At 37.4% G+C, this 20549-nt stretch overlaps 1 protein-coding gene across 2 annotated transcripts; it reads right to left on the bottom strand.

Moving 5' to 3' along the window:
- Positions 1 to 11886: 11886 nt before the first annotated feature.
- Positions 11887 to 13849, bottom strand: LOC134202307 (phospholipase A1 member A-like). Of its 2 annotated transcripts, none has more exons than XM_062677336.1 (3): positions 13761 to 13849; positions 12923 to 12976; positions 11887 to 12863 (listed from the first exon to the last, which is right to left on the bottom strand). In XM_062677336.1, exons 2-3 carry the CDS (start codon positions 12966 to 12968, stop codon positions 11887 to 11889), a joined length of 1023 nt encoding a protein of 340 aa, XP_062533320.1. In that variant the 5' UTR covers positions 12969 to 12976; positions 13761 to 13849. The 2 variants fall into 2 exon arrangements, with proteins under 2 accessions (XP_062533320.1, XP_062533319.1); XM_062677335.1 differs by lacking the exon at positions 13761 to 13849 and adding an exon at positions 13376 to 13490.
- Between the last annotated feature and the right edge of the window lie 6700 nt (positions 13850 to 20549).

Raw genomic sequence — 20549 nt, 5'->3', positions numbered from 1 at the left:
TTGACCGTTTATTGATAATAATTATTATTCCTTCACGTGAGTTGCGTCGGATTTCGGCGGACACCTAGGATTCAGCAAAAACGAGCCGTAGAAGGTTTCCCAGAACGCCAGAATGCATCCAATCCAGCAGCGACAGGGTTTGCAGAAATCGCTCTCAATAGATAACGAACAACGATAAAAGAGATGCAAAAACTGTTCCTAATCATAACAAGCCATGATAACAAATTTATCAAACTTGTATACAAGTGCGAAAAAACAGAATCGGATAGGCTGCCTCCACATAGAAGTGATGATACCCGCTTTGTTTTCATTTCGCGTTGGTTATTGCATAGCTGTGTAGAACAAGTTGAAATGCATCATCAGAGCCAGCCGCATTTGGAGCTTTCTAAAAGAAATTTATCATGGGGTAATAGCATCCCGAATCAGTTCTCTATTATGACAGCTGGCAAAAAAAGTCTCTCGCGGTATGCTACATATCGTATAAGGCATTTTATGAGACAGATCGAAACAGCTGTTTTTCTCGTGTTTATCTACTTTGACAATTAGTGGGAGCCCATTTGTTTGGTAATTTCGCGTTGAACATTCCGATGGCTCCTATCATCAGTTCTGCCTGTTTAACTTTTCGTCTACCAGGGCTTTACAACAAAGTTTTTCATACGATTCTTAAAACATGTCGTTAGATTATTCACACCATTGCATTTTAAGCATGAAATGCTGAAGAAAACACGAATGAAAAGTAAAACTTTACAAAAATTATTATGTGTTCGGACCTAATGGAATGTTCACGCAGAATCATATCAAAACAAAACATTAGAAGTAAATAATCGGGCCACCGCGAACCGTCTCATAAAATGCCTTATATGTATACAGAGAAGATAAGTGAGAGACTTGTTCATTCCTTTTAGGATTCAATCCCTGAGCAGCGAGGAAGGTTTCGAGTCCCTCTACTGGCATCAATAGACGTAAGCTGCCATCAAATGCCCCCAAGTTTTTGAGAGAAAATGCGCGTGTAAGTTGGCAGAAATGAACCGCACCAGCCTAAAGCCCTGTAAGTTGCATCAATTTGACATCTATGCTGGCTTGAATATGTCTGGAGAACCGCGTAAATCCTGAAATTCGAGTGAAAAAAAAATCGAATGATAATCGATTCGTGTAAATGAAACCGCGAAAAACACGTCTTCAGTGTACATCGGGTATGAAGCGTTGACTCTTCCTTGATCGAATGATCCAAGAAAATGGAAAATCTATAGAGAAACGGCTGAGATATTAACGATCAAAGTCTATCATATTTTCGTGACGTTTTTCGATTTTTTGCAATTGTAAAGTGTACCCCAATATAGAAAAGACAGACTTAGTTTTACGTCAAAAAATCATTATGCTTAGATTGGAATTTCATTCTGCCGCATTTTAAATGTTTTGAAATAGAATACAATAATGATTTCCTAAAAATATTTAAGATAATTAAAATACTTTAATTAAAATAAGCAATTTCATAAGGCGTGGTTATGACCTCTAAATGCTATTTCTGCATTTCATAAGTAGGGTTATGTATTTATTAATGTCCAGCAAACAGCGTTTATAAAACTTCACCGTGATTCCATAAATGTGGCTATAAAATTGTTATGTTTTGTATTGAAAATGAAAATTTATTTCATATTCAGTCCTTTAGAATTTTAAGTTCAAAACTTGAGGCAATTTTTCGAAAGGCAGAATTATGTTATTTGATAGCTGATTTGCCTGAATGCAGACGATAGCCACTTGATAATTTTCCAAATTCTCCAACAAAAGTGACGCGCAAGCGCAAAACATTTTTTTTTTTTAAATCCAGCCAGAGATAATGAAACGGTGGGTCAAAAGGCCCGTAACTTACATCATTTTGATGTCCGTGTTGGGAATACATGTAGGGGATTGGTATGTTCCGATATTTTTACTGGGTAGGACAAGATTTGAAATTTTCAATAGTTTATCGTAAATAATGAAACGTTTCAATGAAATTGACAAATTGCTGCAGAGTATCTGATTCGATTGATATATAAATCTTCAAAATCCATTGAAAGATAAATGCTCTATTAACGTTTAAAATCTTACATGATTTCGTGACGGTCCTCAATTTCTGATTTGACATCCAGTACCTTCGGGTAAGACGTTGTCCAACGTTAAAAACCCGATCAAAAACACATTGATAAATTTTCATTTCGACCGCACAAATCAGAACAAAATTGAACTATACTGAGCAGAAACACGATGATACATGCACTAATTAACTTCTACTTCGTCTGTACAGAACAGAACAAAAATGGGACGTGCGAACTATCTGCTTACTGAGCAGAAACATAATGAAAAACCCACTCAAATTCCCAAATATTCATATTTTAGGAAAATTGTTCGAAGAATCTTTTTTTATCTTTGTATGAAAGGTTTTCAGCCCTAGGCTGGCTGCCGAAAGAATTCCTAAATTCGAAGGAATTCCCGAATTCACGAATTGCCGAATTTTCAAAGGGATTTCAGAATTGTTGAATTCCCATATTCCAAAAGAACTTCCCAAATTACCCTAATTTCTGATGGAGTCCCCTTTAACCCGAAGAATATCCTGGATTGCCAAAAAATTTACCGAAATTATATAAAAACCTTAAAAATTCGATAAATCCCGAATTTTCGAAGGAATTCTCGAATTCCCGAGGAAATTCCTAAATTCCGATATTTCCCAAAGGAATTACCGAATTCCCGAATTCTGGAAGAAATTCCAGAATTTACAAATTTCTGGAGGATTTCCGAATTGCTGAATTACAGAAGAAGGTCCCGAATTCTTGAATTCCTGAAGCAATTAAATAATTTCCGAATTCCCAAGCGATTTCTAGAATTCCCAAAAGAAAATCATGAATTCTTGTATACATTGTTGCTGTGTTGCAGATTTTCTTTGTAAGGAATTCCTAGAGCACTTAAGAAAGAATTTCTAGAATGTCTAGGAAGGAATTCTTAAAATTTGTCAGAAGAAATTCAAAGAATTCTTAGGAAGGATTCCTTATATTACTGTAATATTCCTTGAAATCCTGTTACGAAATTTCCATAATTCCTGGGAAGGAATTTGTCGAATTCTTAGAAAGAGTGCCTTATTTCATGAAAAGAAATTTAGGAATTTTTAAGAGGGAATGTCTAGATTTACTGAAAAATAATTCTTCAAACCCGTGAAATGAAATTGCTAGAATTTCTGGGGAGGAATTACCCGAATTTTTGGGACTCAACTTCCGGAGAAGTAATTACGTGAATTCCCGGGAAGAAGATTTCAGTATTCACTGGGAAGGAATTACTGAGAAGGAGTTCTCAGATTATTCCTGAAAAAAAAATGCCTCGAATTTCTGAAAAAGAATTTCCAAAATTCCTGAAAATGTTTCCAGATTCCGTTTGAAAGGGATATCTAGAATTCAAAGAAAGTAATTCTTGCCAATGCCAATAAGAAGAAGAATTCTTAGAATTCCTGGTGGGAATTTTTCAGATTTCTCTTGTAGAAATTTACAAAAATCTTGCAAGTATTCGTAAAAAAGTATTCCCGGAATCCCTGAGTAGGAATTCTTATAGTTCCTAACATGTCCTAATGAAGGTATTTCAAGAATTCCTAGGAAGGAAATCACCGAATTCCTGAATAGAATTCATCGAACTCCTGCAACTAAATTCTCAGAATTCCTGGTGAGGAATGACCTGGAAGGAATTCCTTAATTTCCTGGGATGGAATTCCCTGAATTCCTGTAAAGAGGTTTCTCGGAATTCTATGAGGGAAGTTCTAGAGTTACTTAGAGGAATTATCCACAGTCCTTGAAAGAAATTTCCGAAATTGCTGAAATAGAGTTCCTACAGCTTTCAAATGGAATTTATAGATTTAAATGGAATTTCCTAGAAAAATTATTATTTTTTCCCATGAATTCCCGGAAAAGAAATTTCCATGAAGGATTTTTTTAATTCCTGAATTTCTGGTACGGAGATCATGTAAAACAAGTTGAAATGCATAATCAGAACCGGTGCCCCCCGCAATTGGGGCTTATTAAAAGAAATTTATCATGGGTTGTAGCCCCCCCGAATCAATTCATTATCGTAATAGCTACCGAAAAACGACTCTCACGGTATGCTACCTATCGAGAGTGTATACCGACATGATAAGTGAGCGATTTTCTCATTTTCCTTTGGATTAAAACCCTGTACATAATAGATAATGGGCTGCCTCCTCTTGGTGAGCTAACGCATAATGGAGTATCGTTGCAAGTTGCATAAGCCAACGTTTACACATCCTATCACAAAGCCTATGGCATCTTCCTTATATACTCTCTCTATTTAAGCTACTTTTGATGCTCTTTTAGTACATGTATGAAATAGGTATCCATCGTAGTCTGCCGAATATTATAAAAATACCCAAATTTAGTGTCTCAAAATTATTTACTTTTTTACGAAAAAGTGATCGGAATCGCAGATTTGCAGCCATAAGCAGCTGGATTTGGTTTTATAGCATTCTGGGAAGTCCAAAGAAAGTCGTAGTGGTGGTTCCTATTTTCAAAACATGTACTGCAATTCGTTGCAATAATCAACAACTTTAGTTTTCTGAAATGTGTTCGCATTTATTAAAATAAATTAAATTATCACACATTTTTTGAGTAATCTGGTTTGGGGTGAAGTTAATCAAGACAGCTCTACTAAAATCATTATGACCTAGCCGTCAAAATACTCTAAGTTATTTGTATGAATGTTGAATTTACTACGTAAAGAAGTCTACGAAGTCAATATTTGAAACGAAAATAGCGTCATTTATGACTATCTCTCTCTTTCTTCCACAAAATACATTTTCATGTGTCATAAGACGAGTTTGAACAATCCCATTGAATTCCACCACTTAATTGTATCCTGACAGATACGTATTTCGACCTCAACAGTAAGGCCGTCTTCAGTGTCTTGTACTTGACTCGACTTGAAGAAAATGATCGCAGCTTACACTATTTATACTATGCGTAGGTATAATAATTTATCTAGGTACTTATCTTACTACGGTGCTTATTTCTACTCGCTTGATGCGCTTAATGCTTAGGTATAAACTTGAAGAGCCAGGAGCTACCATTTCCTTGATCTTTATTCAACAACCGCGTTTGTACCTGTCGGTAGATTTCCAAGCTCTCAGCAACATCAAGTTTCCACGGAGAAGAGACATTTCTTAAAATTTTAATGTTTGATGTCGTAATTGAATGATTTTCCTGATATACATGTTCAGCTACCTTAGACCTAAACTCATAATTTAATCCCTTATCAGTTTCCCTCTTAGCCTTACTTACTTCTGCAATATGTTCTTTGAACCTTACATCTAACGATTTTTTGTTTGACCTACATATACTTTATCACACTGTGAACAATTAATTTGATAAACCCCGGCCTTATTTAACATTTCTACTCTATCCTTTGTGGAGCCCAACAGTGTCTTCAGTTGATTGCTTCTGCTAGAGAATACTAAATCGATGCCGAATTTCCTCAGTCGATGGCGTAGCTGGTGGGTGATGTGTCGATCATAGGGGACCGATACCCTCTTCAGTGGTTCATCAATCGGTGTCAGTATTGTCAGTTCATTTTCCGTAGGTTCCTCTGCTTCTTGTTGATGATTGCTAGTATTGTTCTTTCCTTGTATCCATTGATCCTCGCTGTTTCCAAGATGTGTTGTAGCTCCTTCGTTTTTCCTTCGCTCAGGGGAATCGTCTGCATCCTGTGGATCATGTGATGAAAAGCTGCAATTTTGAGCTGATACGAATGATTTGATGTGTATGGGATGACTCTCATGGTGTTGGTGGGCTTCCTGTAGATTTCGAAGTCTAATGTTGCATTTGTTCCTTGATAACCAGTAGATCCAAGAAAGGTAATTTACCTTCCTTTTCCTCCTCGTGGGTGAATTTGATGTCTTTATGTACGTTGTTTATCGCTTCCAAAATCCTGGGTAGATCTTTCCGGTTGATGATGCTGAAAATGTCGTCCACGTATCTCCACCACTTCTCAGGTAGTACTCCTTGTTCCTCTAGGTTGTCCTCCAAATTCGCCATGAATAATTCGCACAAAAACGGTGATAGCGGATTTCCCATAGGTGCACCCTTCGTTTGTTTGTAGAAGCTTCCACGGAATGTAAAGTAGTTCTCATTCATGCATAATCTTGCAAGCTTGAGATACATCTTTACCTTTCCTCGCCATGTTGTATCCGTCCGTTGTCCTAGTAGCCAATCCTCCAAAAGGTTCAGAGCATCCTTCACTGGAACGCTTGGGAACAATGCCGCTACGTCGAATGATACCATGATGTCCTCTTCTCCGATGTTTCCTGATTCCAATATCCTCTTGGTGAACTCCTGGGTGTTTACAACTGATCTGCTGGGGAACGGCTTCGGCATACTCTGGAACTCCTTGACTAACCACTTGGCCAAGTTTTGTGTAGGGGATCCCACTGATGAAACTATTTCTCGCATCTCTGTACCTGGCTTATGTATCTTTGGTAGTCCTTTGATCCTTGGTAAAACAGGGTTCTAAATCATTTTAACGCGGGCTTCTCCGATGATCGTCTTGCATTCCTTTATCGTTTTATCCGTAAGTCGGATTAGTCCGGGTAGTGGGTCCACTCTCAAATGCCTGTATGGTCCTCCGTTGATTTTTGTCGTCATCTGTTCATCGTAGTCCTCTTTGTCCATTATCACCACTGCGTTTCCTTTGTCCGCCTTCATGTAGTAAACTGGTTTCTCCTTTAACTCCTTTAAAATCCTCCTCTCGTCTTTGTTCGATGTCCCATGATGTCCTGCTTTGATGGCGTCTGCTACGATGTTTCTCACGCTATTCTGGTCCCGTTGATCAACATTTCGTGAAATCGCTGTCTCAGTATCCACGATTATCTGCTCTAGATCCGCTTTCTGGGTTGTCGCATACCCTAACCCCTTGTTGAGGTGTGCTAATTGTTCCTCCGTAAACTGCTGTGTCGAACGGTTAACAACGAATCCCTCGATCATTTGTACTGTGGGGTTAGTCGTTCTACCTTCCGTCGCTGATTTCCCTCGTAGAATGGTCAATTTCTTCTTGTGCAGTCTCCTCTTCCTGTCCGCTTCACACTCTTCGGCCCGCTGTACCTTCTTTAGGAATATGTCGAAAGAGTCTTGGTTCTCCTTTGCCAGCTTGAGGTGCAGGTTGTAGCACTCTAAGTTCAACCTCTCTAGCTTGGCATAGTGTCGACAAGTGACGACAAAAATCAACGGAGGACCATACAGGCATTTGAGAGTGGACCCACTACCCGGACTAATCCGACTTACGGATAAAACGATAAAGGAATGCAAGACGATCATCGGAGAAGCCCGCGTTAAAATGACGAACCCTGTTTTACCAAGGATCAAAGGACTACCAAAGATACATAAGCCAGGTACAGAGATGCGAGAAATAGTTTCATCAGTGGGATCCCCTACACAAAACTTGGCCAAGTGGTTAGTCAAGGAGTTCCAGAGTATGCCGAAGCCGTTCCCCAGCAGATCAGTTGTAAACACCCAGGAGTTCACCAAGAGGATATTGGAATCAGGAAACATCGGAGAAGAGGACATCATGGTATCATTCGACGTAGCGGCATTGTTCCCAAGCGTTCCAGTGAAGGATGCTCTGAACCTTTTGGAGGATTGGCTACTAGGACAACGGACGGATACAACATGGCGAGGAAAGGTAAAGATGTATCTCAAGCTTGCAAGATTATGCATGAATGAGAACTACTTTACATTCCGTGGAAGCTTCTACAAACAAACGAAGGGTGCACCTATGGAAATCCGCTATCACCGTTTTTGTGCGAATTATTCATGGCGAATTTGGAGGACAACCTAGAGGAACAAGGAGTACTACCCGAGAAGTGGTGGAGATACGTGGACGACATTTTCAGCATCATCAACCGGAAAGATCTACCCAGGATTTTGGAAGCGATAAACAACGTGCATAAAGACATCAAATTCACCCACGAGGAGGAAAAGGAAGGTAAATTACCTTTCTTGGATCTACTGGTTATCAAGGGAACAAATGCAACATTAGACTTCGAAATCTACAGGAAGCCCACCAACACCATGAGAGTCATCCCATACACATCAAATCATTCGTATCAGCACAAAATGGCAGCTTTTCATCACATGATCCACAGGATGCAGACGATTCCCTGAGCGAAGAAGGAAAACGAAGGAGCTACAACACATCTTGGAAACAGCGAGGATCAATGGATACAAGGAAAGAACAATACAAGCACTCATCAACAAGAAGCAGAGGAACCTACGGAAATACCAACTGACAACACCAACACCGATCGATGAACCGCTGAAGAGGGTATCGGTCCCCTATGATCGACACATCACCCACCAGCTACGCCATCGACTGAGGAAATTCGGCATCGATTTAGTATTCTCCAGCAGAAGCAATCAACTGAAGACACTGTTGGGCTCCACAAAGGATAGAGTAGAAATGTTAAATAAGGCCGGGGTTTATCAAATTAATTGTTCACAGTGTGATAAAGTATATGTAGGTCAAACAAAAGATCGTTAGATGTAAGGTTCAAAGAACATATTGCAGAAGTAAGTAAGGCTAAGAGGGAAACTGATAAGGGATTAAATTATGAGTTTAGGTCTAAGGTAGCTGAACATGTATATCAGGAAAATCATTCAATTACGACATCAAACATTAAAATTTTAAGAAATGTCTCTTCTCCGTGGAAACTTGATGTTGCTGAGAGCTTGGAAATCTACCGACAGGTACAAACGCGGTTGTTGAATAAAGATCAAGGAAATGGTAGCTCCTGGCTCTTCAAGTTTATACCTAAGCATTAAGCGCATCAAGCGAGTAGAAATAAGCACCGTAGTAAGATAAGTACCTAGATAAATTATTATACCTACGCATAGTATAAATAGTGTAAGCTGCGATCATTTTCTTCAAGTCGAGTCAAGTACAAGACACTGAAGACGGCCTTACTGTTGAGGTCGAAATACGTATATGTCAGGATACAATTAAGTGGTGGAATTCAATGGGATTGTTCAAACTCGTCTTATGACAGGTGAAAACATTCCACTAAAAAGCTCAAAATAATTTTCTTAACATTTTCATGATTATAATCGAAAAACTTGGATTTTCTTCCTAGCGGTAACATTACTTGAATGGATAATATTGTTGACTACCGTTTCATAAAAAAAATTAGGCACTTTTGACTGACACATCAAATGATCATCTTCGCCTCAATGATCATCTTCCCCCCATTCGACGGTACCTATTTTTCCGCATGTTACCCACTAGTCCTTGAAATAAGCTTTCAGAAACTTTTTAAAGAGCTGGGAAAGAGTTACTGTAGTCGAAAATATTGGCAGTTGAACAATGCATTGGTTCCTCAAAATCTAAAAAGTGCTTGTTTCTGACTTAAAATATGAATAGGAAAAAGTCGATTTTTGATTTTCGGCCACCACCATAGTGCATCCGAGAGGCTCGGAAGGCTCAAAAGTGTTTATTCAAGATACTCCGAAGCCTCCTTTCAGAGGGCTCAAAGGCCGCCATTCAATAGACTCGGAGGACTCTTTTCAAGAAGCTTGGACTCCTCCTTTCAAGTGCTCGAAAACCTCTCATCAAGATGCTCGGAATTCTATTTTAAGAGACTTGGATGCGTATTTTCAAGAGGCTCAGGAGCTTCCTTTCAATATATTCGGAAGCCTCCTATCAAGTGGCTCGGAAGCTTTCCATAAAATGGCTATTAGGGTCTTTCAAGAGGCTTGGAAGCCTCCTTTCAGAAGGCTTGAAAGCCTTCTTCCAATAGGTTCGAAAGCCTACTATCCTTGAAGAGAACCTATTTTCAAAGGGGCTCGGAATTCTATTTAATAATAGAATAATGGTCTTGGAGAGCTCGGAGGCTCAGTGGCTCGAAAACCGTATTTCAAGAAACTCGGAAGCCTTTCTTCAAGAGGCCTGGAAGAGGCGCGGAATCCTAGTTTCGAGAGGCTCGGAAGCCTGCTTTCAATACGCTCGGAAGCCTTCAATAGTAAAAAAAATTTCTGTGAGATGCACGATGTATGAACTTAATTTGAATTGACTAGTTTCAAATAAAATGAAAATTTTATAAAAGTTCATGGAGAACCATATATTCCGTTAGTTTTCAGGTCCATTCTTTATACATCTTAAGCGTTACATTTTTTTTCATTTACAGCAAAAAGAACATGGGGGGTACCTCAAATAATGCAAAAGTTCGAAGGGGTACCTTTCAAGAAAAAGGTCGAGAACCGCTGTTCTAGTGAATTTATTAATTTTTCCCATGAACTCATGGAAAAGAATTTTCCATGAAGGATTTTTTTTTTTAATTCCTGAATTTATGGTACGCGAATTAATACCCATACCCAGAATTCCTTGAAAGGAATTTCTCGAATTCTTCTTCTTTTTTTTGTTTTCTTCTTCTTCTTCTAAGGCTTCACGTTTCAACTGGAACGTGGCCTGCTTTTCAATAACGTATTCTATTATCATTTCCTCAGTTATTAATTGAAAGCTTTCTATGCCCGCCATTGCATGAGTATGTTTCCAATCCGAAAACATCCTAGACCGGACCGAGAATCGAACTCGCCATCTCCGGATTGGTAATCCTACGCCTTTGTTCGCAAGGCTACTGGAGAATTTCTCGAATATCGGGAATGGTTTCCCCGTCATCCTGGAAAAGAATTCTACATTTTTCTGGAAAAGAATTCCCAAATTCTCGAGAAGAAACTCCTAGAACTTCCTGAAAGGAATTTCATGAACTAATGGAAAGGAGTTCTCAGCACTCTTGCTCTCAGACCTCCTTAGAATTCTCAGAATTTCTGGGAAGGCATCTACAAAACTCTCAAGAATTCCCAGAGTTGCTGAAAATTGTTCAAATTCCTAAAGCACCTAGAATTGAATTTTTTAGGGCGTCAACAGAAGAATTCTCATAATTTATGGTTTAGAATTCTTAGAATTTCCTCAAAAGAATTCCAAGGTTTTTTGGAAAAGTATTCTTAAAACTCCTATGAAGGAATTTTTAGAATTGTTGGGAAGTAATTTGCAGAATTCTAAGAAAGTGATTTGGAGAATTCTTAGGAACGAATACTTTGAATTATTGGGAAGGGATTTCTCAAGATTTAAAGATTTAAAAGAAGGAATTCTTAGAATTCCTGGGAAGGTATTCACAAAATTCTTGAAAATCAGTTTCCATAATTTCTGGAGTCACTGGGGAGGACCTCCATGAATCCTAACAAGGAATGCTATAGAATTAATTGAAAGGAAGTCTCTAGTATTGCGGAAACAAGATCATTCAGATTTTTGGGAGGATCATGCAAAAATTTCTCGCTTTCTGAAAAAGAATTCCTGGAACTGGAATTCTTAGAATTCCTGGAAAAGAATTTCCCAAATTTCTGGGAAAGAATTTTCCAATTTTCTAGGAGAGAATGCCCGAGTTGGATGATTTTTTCCGAATTCTTGAAAAGGAAATCCCACAATTTCTGGAAAGCAATTCCCAGAATTTCTGGAATAGAATTTCTAGAGCTAATGGAAAGGAATTCCCAGCTGGTGAAGATTTCTCAGAACTCTTTTGAATCCTTTCACAGAATTCTTGGTAAAAAATCTAAAATTTCTGGGAAGCAATTCCAAAAACTCTCCGAGGAAGGAACTCTTGAATTCCTTGGAAGGAATTCCCTGAATTCATGTGAAATTCTAGGAGTTTCAGATTCATAAATAAAACATGTACTATGATATTTTTTATATATCATTATTTTTATTTCTATAGATGGACTAACTAAATTAAATTTTACTCATAATCTGGATTCAACTTGAGAAACTATCGAGTGTCAATTAAATGCATTATTCTGTACAAAATAATCAAATAGGTTACTAACCCTGCGCAAAAGGAGCTGCAGAGTTAGTTGTCAAAAAGAAAATTCCATTAACGCCACGACCAAAGTTTGACGGTTCTCCGGCCATGTTGGCATTTGCTCCACTGGGCGTGCAGACTCCATTTAGAATTTCGTTATGATTGGCACACCTTGTCGATCGGAATGGTACCGAGGACCGAATCGACTCAATATAGAAGTGAGGAGCACGATCGTGTGCGCACGCTCCAGAAACATCGATTCCACATCCCGGTTGCGTTCGGCCTCCATTGGGATAGAAATTGGCTTGACCCAGTGGCACATTGATACCCAGCAGTCCAGCGTTGGTCATGATGGTTTCCACATAAAGACCGTCCTGTGGCGATACGGCGTCACTCTGTCCGGCAGAGAACAACGGTCCGGCAGGGTCCAACGCAATGATTGAATTCAAGCGGCCATTCAAATGCTTTCCGGCATTCCCGGCCACGTGAGCTCCCAAGCTGAATCCGATTGCATAAATGGTGTTCACATTGGCTCCCCTCAGCTCGATCAGACGATCGATCAACCTGCCGACCCCAAATCCAACTGGTCCCACGAAGTTGCGAGATGAAATGTAATTCGGGTTGATGGCAACAACACCCCAGTCCACGACAATCACGTTGAAGTCACCCCGAGCTAGCAGTTCATTACGGATTCCCGTGTTCTTAAAGTGGTTCCCATTGCTGTTCCAACCGTGGATACTGAACCGAGTGGGATGGGCGGGATTGAAATTCGAACCGGTTATGGATCCCGCGTTGTTGATTTGCAAAACCTGACCCTGAGTTGGGTTGCTTCTGGTGAACAATGTGAAAATGATGTCTGTTTCCGGATTGAAGTGCACTTCCGGCTCTGTGGGATCCACCTCTGCCAAATTGTACGGGTTGGTGTTCACCAAGTGTAGGTGCCCATTTGCATTGGGAACCAGCTGCCAATTGGCATGATCCAAAGGCAACGCAGAAGCTAAAATATTGCGATTACTTCAACGTTATTCAACTCTATAAGTGTATTAAATAATATACCTGCAGCTAGAAATCCAATGAAAATCAACGTCCGTGCAAACATCATGCTGAAAGCTGGTAGAAGTAGTATAAAAGTTCTTGTATTTATAGAATTACTTGAAAATTTTATGAGAAGTTTGTGGGAATTTTTGATAAGCTTTGATGAGATCGAATTGCGATTATTGGCTCTTTGTGAAAGAAATCGTCATTATTTTTATACTGTTATCGATTGATAATCGGCGGAGCAATCAACGATTAATCCTGATTGACATGTTAATCCTACTGCTGACATATAATTTATTGCAGTTTATTATTACATGACCCGTAATCACGAGTTTTGCGATATTCATGGTGTAGGGGATACTCGGGATAACGATGAAAAGTTCATTCAAATAAGAACGTTAATATTTACCTTATGACAAAACATGTTTGTAATAAGATAAATATTAATAACGTTCTGATTAAATTACTTACAAATTATTGGATTTTAAGAGTTATCCGATTTGATTACGTTCATAATTGTTCCTTCGTCTTGGCGGCCGTACACATATTACTCAAACACTTATGGGGGAGGGAGGACAGTCGTTTTCTGACGCACCATTGAATTAAAAATATATGAGCTGGCATAACAAGTAGGATGACATTCTCTGATCAGTTTGCATGCGAGATTTGATACAAAACAGAATGTCACACACAATTGTGTTTGGTTTGGGTGTATGAAATAATTTTTACATGCAGAAAACATTCCACTACTGCCCTATGATGGATTTTATTGTATCCAATGTCACCCGCAAAGCCTAGGTATGTGAACATTTGGAGATAGTGCCGTTTATCGGAACGTCATATCTCTAAATCGTACCTTGGAGCGGTCTCTAAATCGTACCTTGAACAACAAATTTGCGTACGCGTCTTGTTTTAATACAATCGCGGTCACAGACAAGGTCGATAAATGTTTTTACCATTGTTACTAAGATGACTTCTCAATCGATATATGAGTAAAGATACGTTGCCACAGTTGATTCAAAAGTATAGGATCGCTAATAGGGTAAACGTTCCGATAGTCGTGGGTGTTCCTATAGTTGCGGTAGTGTTGTTTTTACACAATCTACGTATTTAACGCAGCAACCCATATAGTCTATCAATTTGTTGTCCTGTCATTACACGAAATACAGGAAAACAGGTTGAAAATTGCATCAAAATTGGTAAAGTATCACTAAAATACCTTTTCCTTTTCTCTGCTTTGCACCAATAGTTGCGGTAGTATTCCTATAGTTGCGAGTCCCATAAGAAAACAATGGGATTCGCAACTATAGGAACACGAATTGAAAAATACCGCAACTATTGGAACACTGCACCAATAATTGGAGGTACAATTTTAGGTAACAATGATGCATGCTGCTGCCACGAGGACCGCTTTCGGATCAAATGTAATTAATAAACTTCCATGTGCACCCTTGAGGTAAGTGAAATGAAGTATAGGCTTGGTGTGAACCAATAAATAGTGGTGGAACGTGCTTAGTTCCTCCACTATTGGGTCTTTTACCCTATCGTTCCTGTTCGCATGATTAACATCTAGGTTGCTTCGACCTGGCAGCCGAAGTACTGGTACTATAAGTGTCAAACAGATGTTGGTGATAAAACCAAACATGCACTACAGCTTGTTGAAGCATAATTTGGCAAAATAATTAAAATGACTACAGCGCCACTAGCGTTCTAGTACTTATGTTTCTAGTTTTGATACTTTTCTGTGTGTGTGCGTCATCCTCTATTCCTCGCCCATCTGGGGGCGTTGGTCAAGTAGTACTACGAATAATTTGATCAGATCTCATGATCCGTAATGGTGCCCTTTTTGTTACGAAGACTAGTACCGCAAAAAGGATTCACATCTGAAGCAAGAAAGGTTTCTTCAGGGAGTGTATAGGGTATGGGATGTACTAGTTCTTCATAAAAGGTACAGCAAAACTTCATAAGGACACCCTTATTCGTATTAACTACTCAGGGAGTAGAAGGCCGAGAAGAGGCACCGTTGCTAACTAGAGCGTAAACCGGATATTTGGGACTCCCTCAATATCCGCAGCAATAGCATCAAACGATGCCCTGTACGTATTTAGCATTGCATTTTAAGCACTTAGAGATTGGTGAAGAAATGAAAGAAAGAAAACTAAAGAATTGGAACGTGCTTACCAATTTAGTTCGTTGGTCCAGAATTTTACATTACCTATCCTCCTTTGCTTTGATTCTTGGCCTGAATGGTGAGGAAATGTTCTTATGGGGTTAGCGGGTGTGGAAGTTCCGGTAGCTGTTAGTGCTTCAAATATTGAAAAATGAAATTCTTGAAACTGAAAAGATGAGACAATGGAGGAAGTATCAAATATTGAAAAATATGGGCCTCTGTATGAAAAATTGAATTTAACAATATGTCTAATATAACGTAACATTTCAAAATTCACAGAAATGGAGAATATCAAACAAACTAATTTGAAGATTTCTTTTAATTTGTCATGTGACATGTTTTGGATTTGTATATACTATAAATTTAAGAAGAACTTTCATCGAGGGTGGCAATGCGCTAAATGGGGGTGATAAAGTGCACTGTTTCAATACTTAAAATGCCTGTATAGTAGAAATAAGTTATAGTCCTCGATTTACAGAATAGCCGTTTCCGGACATTCACGGTACCATAATTCACAAGAATACGTTCATTTTCATGTCCTGGCAGTGGTTGTACTGATGAAAAGAATTGTTTGGCATAAACAAACTGTATAGAAAATAATCATTAAAATTAAAAATTAAATTTTGATATGGTTACTTGTACCCAAAACAATTACCATCATAAACTACACTAAATAATAATCGATAGATACTTATATAGAATATGTAGTAAACAATTGAATTTTAAATGATACTCAATGATTCCAGACTACGGCAAATCTCTGCTTCGTTCATCAAAGTTCTTTCATCGTTGTGGACATCGATCTTTCAACTGCAACTCGTTCAATTTTTAGATACTCATCATCGGGTGTTGACAACGGATACATTAATAGCAGCTCAACAATTCTTCTCCATCCATCAAGCCAGATTTCACAGATTTCATGAGCTCAGGAAAATACTGGATAAATTGAATGTCATCCGAATATACACACCAAATGGTATCTCCATCATCCGCATACAGCATTTTATTTGATTGTTTACTGAAATACAGTCAAGCAAAATACTGAAAATCAATCAGCAATTTGATTTCCGCTGTCAATCGGTTGAATTTACTGAAAACCAGCATTCTATTTGTATGTATACCGAAAATCAGTAAAATAATTTACTGAACCCATACCAGCATTTTGCTTATTACTGAAAACCAGTAATCCCGACTTATCTGTCAATTTGAATTAGAAACGGTTTTATTAGTTCACCAAAGAAGGTTATTTTTCATCGTGCTAATTTTTGTTGGATAAAAAAATAACATGGAACTGAAGTTTTTATTTTTATTTAAATACTTTATTAGAGTGAAGAAAATTTGTTTAGAAAGCTGCTTGAAACCTTGCGGAACGAAGAGCATCCTACACAATTAACACTTTTTACTTTAGCTATGCTTAAAACTATTGTGATTTTAAAGTGATAACCAAAAAGCTTGAGTAGTTGACGGTTTCAATGTGTTGTGGTGTTGCAAGACCTTTTTCGCTAGATTTTGGCCAAAAAATAAATTTCTGTATCAACTATTGTTATGGCAGGAACTAATATTATTATTAGTTCCTGGTTATGGCTGTATGTGGCCGTATTTTGACATTGAATGTAATAGTACAAAACCTATCAAGGCGTCGCACAGAAGAGTAACTAGAACAAATTCGTGGACAAAACCCAAAATTTTTTTTTCAACATTTAGACTTCTTATATTTTTTTTAGATACTTAAAAACATTCTGCATACTATGGATATTTCAGAAATGACCCAAAATTTTGTAAAAAAAATATAAGGTACCCCGGGGCAAGTGAAAATACGGGGTAAGTGGGTACTATGGCTGCCGATTAATCCGTGAACGTTTTTAATTGTAACTATGTTCTAGAAAGATGAAGCAGAACTATTAACGAATTCACCTGACACAAAAATATTTGGAATAAAGACCATTAGCAACACCATACTAATGGTATTGTTTTATCATGAGTTTAAACTACACGCAAAAGCTATTACTTTTATTTTAATTCAATGGATTTCCAACAAAATAGTCGTTTCTAAATTCATCATTGATGTGGAAAGTGAATATTTTGAGCAATTGCCCTAGTAGCACAGTCTAGATCGATTTAGTTGCAGCAACTCCAATGTGACTGAATTTGGTCGCATATGAGTCACAGTAACTGGTATTTGACAAGTGTGCTACTCGGGTGAATAATTGTGTGATATCGAAAACGATTTAAAAGTTTTGATCAAAGCCAGAATCTGCAAGTTTCACTTGCCCTTGAGTTTTAACATAGATGGGGCAAGTGGGACATATTTGAACAACATTCTCGATAGAGCCATTTTACCTGTTTTTAGATTGTTGTCTAGTTAAAAATAACTTCGACACTTCCTTATATCATGTGGATCTGAATCAAATGCAGTGGATATATTTATTTTCGTTGGTAAGAAGTAGTGTACAGTTGATTTACCAAATGTGTATTTTACTTTCTGAAAATTATCTCCCTCATGGAAAAGAGCAATGCTTATAACTATGTGAAATTTTTCGTTTACAGTGCAAATAATCTATTTATTTTACAATAGATCAACAGGTTTTGTCTTGTGTTTTGTTATTTTTAAACTTCGCATCAGATTTTCGGATAAATAAAGTGATTAGGACATAAATTGGCCATTTTGTTCTATTACAAATTTACAACACTGCGCATCGCCTGAATAACAACGTTTCTTTTGAGGTTCTAATTTATGTAATAATTTGTGTTCTAAACAGATAAACATTCATTCGAAAGGTGAACAAAGATTTGCTTATCTTTTCCATCTAACACATTTGATAAGAAAGTAAGCTAATAGCTAATGGAAAGCCAGTCAATAGCCAATTAAACAGTGAACCGACTTTTTTTTATATCTGCTAACATTGTAAACCCTTTCTTTTTGCAAAAACAAAAGTCTGACAAGCAATAAACCTCCATCCATGATCTGAAATACTACGACTCAGAAACTACATGAACATTTTATCTACATTCTTCATATTAGTTTCATTCAACAGTATAAAGCAGAATAGGTCCCACTTGCCCCGTTTGAAGGGGTAAGTGGGTCCCACAGGTAAATTTATTTCTGTCACTACCAATATTTTATGTAACCGAATAAATGTCTTACAACACGTCCACACTTCAACAACGGAAGCATATAATGATGTATCCGTGGTCAATGTCCTGAAATACCCTATTTTCTTAGTATGCGTAAACAATTTTGTTGAACTAGCGTTTTTTTAGGTCCCACTTGCCCCGGGGTACCTTAATTAGGGCTCAAAAATGAGGTATTGGATTGGATTTTATCTTCTTTATTTGTGGAGTATTTGGAAAATCTGATTCTTACACACCATCAATGTTATCAACAAGCTATTATTAGTACACAATGAGTAGATTATAGTTGTATGTCTCCCTATTGTTCATGTTTATGGTCAAATTATATATTTTATGTTTCAGGTGATAATCACTTGAAAATCACTATTTTTTCTATTTTTTATGTTTTTCTTCAGAGGAAAAGTTAATCTATACGGCAAGATCCGGAAAAAATAAATCACTTGGGTGTAACTTCAAGATATGGACTAAGCATTCCATGTGAAAACTCGTCCGCAAACGTCCGCAAATTAGATTCTGAGCTATTTGAATAAAATGCGATTTTTCATAATTTTAAAACAAAATTTTAACATTTGTTCATAAATTGCCACATATAACGAATCCAGGAAAAAAAAGTAAAAAGCATGCTATTTAGCATGCATTTTGTCAAGACACAAATGGAATAATGGGTCTCTCATGAGTTGCGTTGATATCTTTTTGAAAACCTTATATTGAAATTGCTTATCTATAAATTCTTCATTGTAGAGAAATCTGTTACTACCTAGATTTACGATGAACCCGTTTCCATTGAAGTGATCATAATTTATGAACGGTGCCTTATTATGATAGTTTCGTCATGGCTAGCTATGATATCTTGTGGGCTTCGACTCGGACATGGTAATCGTTGTTGTTTCAAGCCATGGTATATAGAATACAGGTGATTTATATTTTTACTACAGGCTTCACCTTTTCAGACCCTAATTTTTAAGGTTAAGGTTTAAGTTAAGGAGAAAAAAGTGTTCAAGCAAAAAACAGTGTTTAGTTTTGTGCATGCGAATTTATACAACCATTTTTCTTTTGGGATCTTGGGCATGAGTTAAAATAAGTTAGATGTTTTTTTTTCCTTTGTAAATGTTAGAAAATCCATTTAAGGATAGAGCTTTAACTACGGGCTTCTTGCTACTTTGTGGAAAATAGCCATTTTAGAATCGTTCGCGTAGCGAAAGCAAGAGATTTTACATGAAACGCGAGGTTTTATTTGAAAACATATGTATTTTGACATTTTTATCTGGTTTTACACTGTTAGGTGGATAGATTTATCCAAAAAATTGCATTTTCCTGCATAATTGGCAATTATTACTTTGTCCTAGGAATATCATGCCCAAATAACCGCAAAAAATAGTTTTGGCCAAGAATTGGCTTATTTACTCCTATGTGCGTCGATAGATGAAAATAATATAATGTTTCGAAATAAAATATGAATGGCAATATCATTTTTGTAAGCTCGTTTGTAAATGTTTTGATGTTTTGTGTTTTGAGAGAAAATATTTCAAGACAAAATTTTCAAAACGACTTATCTGCTTTTCCGCTACCTGTTGATGGTGTTGATTTGCGTGGGAGAGCTATCAGATTCGTCAAATCGTCGTTTGAATCTTTGTTTACAAAAGCAGATAAGTCGTTTTGAAAATTTTGTCTTGATTTATTTTAATACTAAACTGCTGAAAATCCAGCAAAAGTTTTCTTCCTTAAAAATTGCTGAATTGTCAGTAATCAAAATTAAAATGCTGATGCAAAAGAGCTGTAATATTTTGGACTACTGGTTGACAGTAATCTAAATTGCGATTTGCTGAAATTTCAGCAGAAAAGCTGTCATATTCGGAAAAGCTATTTTTGCTGGATTACAGCAATAATAAATTCTTATGTTGCTGATTCTTCAGCATACGAACTGTCATATCTCGAAAGTCAAACCACTTTTTTTAATTTAAAATTTCACATTATATACAGTTCTGCACTGATTACTATACATACACAACCGCACTTTCGATAGTACACACGCGCACTTTTTTTTTTTTTTTTGTTGGGGCGTAGAACCACTGCGTCCATTGCACAATGGTCCCAGAGTCGGATCTAGCAAGACAAAAATGTTTGCGCCAAAACTATTAGTTTTAGATATATAGTGTCTTTGGGAAAAAAATTCATATTTTTTGACGATTTTTTTCCATGTAGTGAAATTAGGGTGGTACCTATATTTCAGAAGTTCATAATATCAACTTTTTAATTTTTTGGTAAAGACTTGTGCAATGTTCCACAAACCTTGTAGAGCAATTAATTTTGAGCAACTTTGCCGAAGAAACCATTTTTCTATCA

This window comes from Armigeres subalbatus, unplaced genomic scaffold (genome assembly GCF_024139115.2).
Source record: "Armigeres subalbatus isolate Guangzhou_Male unplaced genomic scaffold, GZ_Asu_2 Contig1141, whole genome shotgun sequence".
Lineage (NCBI taxonomy): Eukaryota > Metazoa > Arthropoda > Insecta > Diptera > Culicidae > Armigeres > Armigeres subalbatus.
Note: the sequence above shows the minus strand (reverse complement) of the source record. Positions and strands in the feature narration are given on the sequence as shown.

Excerpts from the sequence above, each read along its gene's own strand:
- LOC134202307 (XM_062677336.1), bottom strand. The coding sequence starts at position 12,968 with ATGATGTTTGCACGGACGTTGATTTTCATTGGATTTCTAGCTGCAG. Across the intron at positions 12,864-12,922 it reads CATTGGATTTCTAGCTGCAG|CTTCTGCGTTGCCTTTGGAT; the intron begins GTATATTATTTA and ends GCAATATTTTAG.